The sequence below is a fragment of the Diadema antillarum genome, unplaced genomic scaffold (genome assembly GCF_040938485.1).
Source record: "Diadema antillarum isolate AM-2024a unplaced genomic scaffold, OU_Dant_1.0 seq00002018_RagTag, whole genome shotgun sequence".
NCBI lineage: Eukaryota > Metazoa > Echinodermata > Echinoidea > Diadematoida > Diadematidae > Diadema > Diadema antillarum.
Genome location: NW_027272673.1, coordinates 405,079 through 413,501, shown reverse-complemented (window position 1 = coordinate 413,501; position 8,423 = coordinate 405,079). Strand labels below are relative to the sequence as shown.

Here is an 8,423-nt window from a genome sequence, read left to right as displayed (position 1 = left end):
TTAGGGTCTGTATTCGCAGACGTACCCATACTGGTCTGAACAATATATATTATGTAATCCGCCTTGAACGATGCCAACACAGCGTTCGCCATAAATATCATCAGGCTGACCCGGTGTCCACAGCGGGCTATTCCATGGCAATGTACCGCCAAATCCATCCCACACGTAGGTCTCAACGACGGCCTCATCGTTGAGTCCAGTCCAAACTCGTGGCAGGCTTGTAAGGCCGGACTGATAAGAAATGAAATTTAGCACGGTGGCAAGTTCGGCTGTCGTCTCGGTGGCTACCAAATGTGCACCCTCTCCAACACAACCGTCTCGTGCAGTCCACCAAGAGACCATCTCGGAGCGATAAAGGTAGCACGAATCGTCTGCGGATTCCCGCATTGGCCAGCTGCTTGGGCAGGCGGCTGGTTGCGGAGAATGTTAGAGGTTAAGATATTATGAATGTCATTCAACAGACAAAACGTAAGTCTGCAACTGCCCTTCTTTCATAAAATATACAGTGTGTTCCTGGAAAAAAAAAAGAAGGTAACCGAAGTTCAAAGGTCAGCTATGTAAAAAATACACGGTTTATTCTTGTGAAATGTTTACTAAAATATAAAGTTCAAATTCATGACTTTTTTTTTTCCATTGAGGTGTTTTCATTGCAACTGATTGATAAATTGCCCTACATCGACGTAAATTTTGCAATTGGCAAATTTGTAAATTCCAAATCTACAAATATGATTTGTAATAGATACATTTTTATGCTGAACGATACATAAACCGATGTAGGGCCTAACGTATGCCCCGCTTGCCCCTGTACGCATTGTATGTATAAGATGTATATAATTGATTATTGTGATTATCATGATAAAGTGGATCCGATAATTTAGAAGCAATGACAATCGAATAATCTTGTACAATGATTAAAATGCACACACGCACAAAGGTATACTGTGCGCGGAGGATGATAAACCCGATTAAATCCATAAGAGCCATTGGTTATTTGACAGCAAAATATAATAAGCATTTCAGTGGTACACTGTGTTTACTAACCAAAAATATAAACAAAGGTCATTTTGCACGCGGTGCCCATGCACGTCTTTATATATAGAGCATATTCACTTTCATTCGATTTCAAGGAAACAAACTCAATTACAAGTAAAAATATATCGCTTACATGTTTCGCATATTTTTCCAACAAAGGCAACCGGACATTGACATTCGAAGTCTTCAAGAGTTTCCGAACAGATTCCTCCATTCACACACGGGTCGGGTGTACATGCTGCTTTCAGAAATATGAATATAAAGTGAATGGAATTGATAAAAATGAATATCATGAGAGAACGATAAAGAGATGGACACAGATAATAAATTCAATTATACTCCACACGATAAGAATCTTGCTAGAGGATTGGTCAAGAGCTGATCACGTGATAAAGCGTATAGTTTTGCATGTCACATCACCTGAGAAGAAAAGTTCGTTACACTCTATGATGAAGTCATTTTGTTTCGCTGATCTCTCTTAGTCCACACAGTCCTAACGCGTGATATACTTAGTAATTTACAATTTTAAATATGCGCGAAATAAAAGTGTGTTGCACTGTGGTCTATCATTATTGACCTGGGTCAAGTAACAGTACAACGCACTTTTATTTCGGTGCCACGCACGGGGCCCGGAGCAAATTCGTTGTTTGTCATCGACGCGCATGTCTACAGTAAACTACGTAGCTAAGCCCTGAGGATACAAAACAGTTTCAAATGTGGAATAAAATGGGAATATCTAGGACCCTAGATGTGGAATATAAAGCAAATAATCAACTTTTAGTTTCAGGCAATGAGACAAACTATCACTTCCTCGGCGATCTGAATGTGTACGCTTTCTTTCCTCAGCTGCGCTTCGGATAGATAGCTACATCCCGATCGCCTCGGAAGTAATAGAAACTCATCACCTTCACCAACGTTGATTATTTGCTTACTATCATTAATTTTTCTCTCTCCCGCTTTGCCTATACTGTAAGTAATGCGCCTTGCAGGAAAAGAAAAATGTGATGAGCATTGTATTTTATATTAATGTTTCTATGTATTTTTAATAGATACGTTAGAATGATCTTTTGTAAGGTGTGGGTTTTTTTTTATTACCAGCAACATATTGTAAATTTGTCATGAAATGCTCTAACTGTATATAAAATTGATAAATTAAGATATTGCACATGATTTTGGCATTTTGCTTTTCCAAGTGACCTTTACAAGCTCCGCTTTTCACTAGGTCACGCTTTTTCATCAGTTTATTTACCTTTTTTTCTGCAACCACTGCATGCAAACTATATAGGCATTGTTTGTTCATAATATATATATATATATATATATATATATATATAATATAAATATATATATAATTATATATATATATATATATATTATATGTGTGTGTATATATGTATATATACAGCTGTATGATGTCTATAACATTTTTATTGTATAAAAATTATGATTTGTAATGCTTACAATATTTATATCAATTATATATATATCAATTAAATAATTCATACATGTATACTTTGGGGGTTTTTTTACCTTTCTGGTGGATATCAATTAATGCTCAATTGAATTATAAGAGAAAAACAGACAGCAGGCGATAAGTGTTATATCAAAATAACAACCATAAGGTAAGGGAGGAACAGCTAAATGATCTTTCAGAAAAACCTGTATTCCTCCCAGCAATTGGTTTGGCTGAAATTAGCTACCGAAGATTTTCTTCCTTGAATTTTCCAACTGGGTCCAGGGATATGATTATATGAAAATGTCGAAATGTTGGCAAGATGCAATAATTAGGGTCTACTTTGCGTTCAAAATGCATAACATTCCAAATGGATCAATGCGATGATCAAAGTCATATAGAAAAATTATTCAATTTTCCCTAGATAACCTCCCCCAAGAAAAACAACAATAACAATCCCAAAACAGCAACAAAAACAACAACACGCAAAAAACCCCAAAACAAAACAAAACAAAACAAAACAAGACTCATTTTTCTAATACTCGAATGAAACAAAGTGAGGTGCCGAACACTGCATTACGGTGAGATTTCAAAGGATATTACCGAACAGATGAAACCCCTTCACATCATTGAATGGTGCAACAGAGTTTATTTATGTTTGTTGATTTCTTTTTAAATGATCCATTGGTCTCAGCTTTTCTTTACGAATGTGCGTTATTTCTTTGAATCTATTCAGGCTGTCAGGTGCTTTCTCTGATGTACCATGTTATTTCCTTTACGTAAATGCTAAGGCTGCAAGTATAGTTTCTGACACAACAACTTATCATCTTCTCTGTTATGTTTTAATCCTTATTCCTCTACTCATACTATCACTACAGTTGCTGTCGTGCCATTTTTATTGTTAGGGTGTGTCCCCACGCGCGGTTGTATATATTTTTTCTGTAAGTGGAATATGATCTTTTACAGATCCAATATATTCGAGGGGAATTTGATTGCATGCCAGTATTTTCTAGTAGATAGTAACTAGTTAGATTGATTATAACTGATTTACTGTCATTATCGATGTTGAAGAGAGAAATTATTGCATTACTTGAAAATTATTATTTTTCAATTGTATTTGTATTGACTTTTTTTTCATTCAATGCCCAGAATGGATTATTTCATTCACACATTGCTTGAAATCAATAGAGATGGAGGAAAACAAAAGTGAGGCCGTTTGCGTACTTCTTTAAAATGTTTCACTAACCAATACTTCAGCTATTGTGGTTTTGGTTATGACATCGATAACAGCAAAGTATGATACCTTACTCACCCGGATAGGTACAGTAGAGGTTCGTTAACCCCCTGGCCTCTTCCGGAACCATTGCGTCGTATTGGGTGTGGTCAGATGGTATGTACTTCGGGGTTAACTTGACGTACTCACCGGTAATGGGGGACACGCGGTACGGGCACATCCCCTCCATATCTTGGGGAGCATGCGAACAGGTATCTGCGTTGGCGCCTTCATGAGTGTAAAGCAGGGAGGTGGTAAAAGTGTTCATTCCTCAGTGGAAGAGCCACAGTACGACATAACCATGATATCCCCTATTGAGAAGGATGCACTTATTGATTGGATCACTTCTATCCTCCAATGAGCGTCTGTACGTGCTTTATCGTTTCAAATTGGCCTATTTCATTTCAGTAAGCATCGTCTGCACGTTTTCAGAGTAACCAACCTTCTGAATATACTAGCGCCACAAATTTTCGGATAAATGAACCCCTTTTCACCATTGGATTAACGAACCTTTATTATAGGGAAAAGGGAAATTGCGTGTTTGGGAATAATGAATCTTCGGAATAACGAACATTATTTCATTAAAAGAATCTTCGCAATAACGAACACTACCCCCCCCCCCCAAAAAAAAGAGGAAGAAGAGGAAGAAAGAAATGATAATAACCATCTGCAGTACGATATAATCTCTGTAGTTATTAGTCAGTAGACCCAAAATGTACCTGATTCTCTGGGTGAGGCGAGGAAAACGGCGTACAGCGCAACAAGTAGCTGGTGGGAGAAAGTGCAGGGATAAAATGAATAAAACAGAATTAACAATGATAAAATGCACTGTATATCAATGCTTCGTGATGGTCGGAATTTAGTTAGCAACTGGTTGGCGACCAAAAATTTTCATGACAAGGACTACAAACATCTGAAACCAAGTCATAAAGAGGTTGACGACCAGTCAACAACCGCGGTTGCGGACCTCTTGTGGACCAAATCCTTTTGTGGACCATTTTGTTGGATAAACGTTGTCGATGTTGGATAAACGTTTTCGATGCAGCATCGAACAACCTTTGGCCGGTTGCCGACCAGTCACTGGTCACTGACAACCATTAGCCGACATCCGATTTTTTTTTTTTTTTTTTTTGGGGGGGGGGGGGTATATTGGTGCATATAAACCTTTCTTTTTCCACGGTCCCTTTCATACCGTAAAAAGACCAGAGAATATTTTTGAATAAAAGTTGCGTGTTTCTGTTTGTGAAATTTAATGCCTTTGGTAATTTTTACTTTTTCTGATTACTTGCCCCAGCTTTTCTAAAACTAACACGAACAATTATGGAGACAGGAGGTCTCACCTGCCTAAGCCCTCGCTTGATATGTAGAAAGCATTAATAGAAAGTCTTGCGTTCAGTTCACGACTGCCGATGTCTACATTTTATAACCCCAGAAGAGAACAAATAGAAAAAAAAATCCAAACATATCTGAAACCTAAAATAAAAATTATCGACCAACAGACTATCTAATATTGTAGTTTTGTAGCAACTTTCACGTCAAATCCACCTATAGGACTACAAGGCAATAATCTTACGGCTTTTCCCTTATTCTGTGTCTAATATCAAGACCATACTTTTTCTCTTGTGATCCATGGTTATCATTATAAATAAACCATATAAAATCTAAAAATTTGGTGGCCCGAAGAAAAGAAATGTCACGGCCCTATATAAATGTTAAACTTAAAGGTCATGTTTACCTTTCGGAACAGTGATTTAAAAAACTTTGAAGATATGACATTTAATGCATATTTGTAGGTCTATACACTAAACATTATACCATATAAAACTTTAGCGATATAGCCTTGATCTTTTTTTATGATTAAGAGTATACGCGTCCTTGATATACTTTGTGTAGTTACTTGTCTTTCAGTTATGAATACATATATATTCATTTTCCTTTATATGTGACATTTTGAAATGGAGACTGTTGAGAAGAATTTTATGCCTTAGTGCATGATAATAAATGATTTGAATCTTGAATCTTAAATATGAGGAGATACACGTATCTATATTTTTCTCAATAAACCGTAACTGTAGACGGTTTACTCTGGAAACATTTTTTTTTTTTCATAACTATTGTTCACATTTTGTATATTTAACAATACTTATCATTTATTTTACCGATTCAAATTTTTACTGTGGTTGTTTCTATCCTTAACTCACATTTTAGAACTATTTAATGCTAGGTTTTTGTTTCATCTTTAAATGGTAAACAATGCCTTTAAAGGGATGATACAGTATTTGTTGAAATCAGAATTGGGCTTTTACCTTTTTGCGAGATACCAAGAAAACACTTATGAAATAGTACTGAGCATACCATTTTAAGAGGAATTCAAAGTTTATTTGATGAAAATCGGGTTTGGAATGACTGAAACATCCAAAAACAAAATAAAACAAAGCGATCGCAATAAAATGTAGGTCCCACTATCAGAATTGCTCTGTTTTGGATATCTCAGCCATTTCAAGACCAATTTTCATCAAATAAGCGTTGAATTCCTCATGGAATTACATGCTCTTTCACATTTCATAAGAGGTTTCTCATTATCTCACCCCCCCCCCAAAAAAAAAAACACACCTGAAACCTGAAATTAGTTCTCAACCAATACTATGCGATCTCTTTAACATTTCATTTTGAATCCTATTTTCCCGATCGAGTCACAAAAAAACATAAACCGTTTTAAAAATTTGGTGGCCTGACATCGATTCAAGTGGCCCCGGTCAACTGGGTCACCACTAATGTCGAGCCCCGGTAAAATGATCTGGTATTCAATTAGGAAACGCATATCGAACGATCTCTTAACGAGTACGAACGCAAACCACTCTTACCATTTTTAAGGAAACGGTGAGCAGTAAAATGAAAATAAAATATCCGAGGGACCAGTCCACACTTCAGATTATTCTGTCCGGATGGCAAGAAAGATGTCGCCTTCTCAGTAAAACTTTGTCACTTGGGGAAACATGTCGATTGCGATTAGGTTGCAGGAGATGTGTGATCGATCCAGACGAAGTCTGTAAAGAAATGTGGGCTGCTGGCGCCTCTCTTTGATATTGTCCTGATCAGACGCGATCTGATGCATGGAAACGAATAGACATTGTCAGCGCACCAATCTGTTTAAAACACTGCGTTAGCAGTAGAGTTTTCCTGACACTGTCGGGTTTTTTTATGTGATCTATCATTGATTTGTGATATATCGCGCTGTTTTCTATCATTATGAATTTCATCACTTTTGTTTTTGTTTTGACCCTCACAAACAGATGACAGATACCATAAATATTTATTTTTCTTCTTTTTTATGATGAAAGTTTTCCATATTCCACCAACCATATCGCTGAATTTAAATTCCACTCGATGCAAAAGCTCCACCTTGTGGGAGGATGGGCTCCTGACCACGCCCTCATACGGCCCGAATAATGAACATACATGTAATTATCCCCCCCCCCCCCCCACGAATCTTGCGTACGCCCATGCATGTGTTAAGTCCTCGGTCGCTATTTCCCCCCGCGAGGATTGAATAATTTTGCATTCTTTGTTCCCCGCCGATGTTACTTACTATAATATAGCAAAATGTATGTGCTCTTTCATGGTTTTGTTGTTGTTGTTGTTATTGTTGTTGTTATTGTTGTTGTTGTAATTTTATTGCTCCTCGCGACTGCGGCCTCGGTGAAATAAAACTGCACTTTGGCTAATTGGACATCAGTTATGCATATAATCTGGTAAAGTACAAGCAAGATCACGTGCTATTGCCGCGTGAGAAGAAGAAGGACACATGCGATTGACGAGGCTTGGTTTCAAAGTCGTTTATTCACAAAACTTTCGGTCTTTCCTTCAGACCTTATCCATGGCTGTGCAAGAACGACTCAATGATATCGAACTTTCAGGTCAACCGCAGCTGATTATAATTATCGTTGAAGGCGAACAACCGCAACAAGAAAACATAAGGGGGTATCTCACCGGGCTAGAAACTAGTCCGCGACTCTAGATTGCAGAGACATCTCCGCGACGTCTCCGAGACGTCTCCTGAAAATCACAGAGTCTCCGATTAGTCGCCAGTTAGTCGCAAGAAATTTGAACATGTTCGATTTTTCGCGAAGTCTCCGCGGCGTCTTCGAGACGTCTCCATCAGTCGCGGAGTCGTTGCGGAGACTAATCATATCCACGACGTCTCCGCGATATCTCAGAGACGTCTCAGAGACGTCGCCGAGACCTGAAATGGAGACCAGAAAAACTGGTGATAGGTCGCGGAGCCGTCGTGGTCGCGGAGACGTCTCCACGACGTCTCCGCGACCCTATTTGACGCTGTTTGATCTATACTTAAAAACCGCGTGACCTATCTGCGTGCTGACATACTGCCTAGATCAAGTCAGGTGATCCTGCAACGGCTCCCTCATATTTGAAATTTTTTGGCCCCTGCCATAACTCGTCTCAGATACATCTTCTTGGTGAGACCGCAAGACATTTTTATGTTGGAGACGTCTCCGCGACTCATAAGTTCGAGACGTCGCGGAGACGTCTCCGTTGGTGAGATACCATAGCTGAAGCTCTCACCAAGGAGACGTCTCTGAGACGAGTTATGGCAGGTGTCAAAAAATTTCAAATAAATAGAGGCGCTATTGCAGGATCACCTGA

At 38.3% G+C, this 8,423-nt stretch overlaps 1 protein-coding gene across 1 annotated transcript in view; it reads right to left on the bottom strand.

Annotated features, from left to right (window-relative positions):
* LOC139713629 (uncharacterized) overlaps nucleotides 1–8,423 on the bottom strand; it is a 38,787-nt gene continuing 30,364 nt past the window's right edge. Inside the window, exons 14-16 of the mRNA XM_071625336.1 lie at nucleotides 4,478–4,526; nucleotides 3,798–3,986; nucleotides 1–410 (exon numbers count right to left, since the gene is read on the bottom strand). Coding sequence (XP_071481437.1) covers nucleotides 1–410; nucleotides 3,798–3,986; nucleotides 4,478–4,526 — 648 coding nt within the window. The remainder of the gene's footprint in view (nucleotides 411–3,797; nucleotides 3,987–4,477; nucleotides 4,527–8,423) is intronic.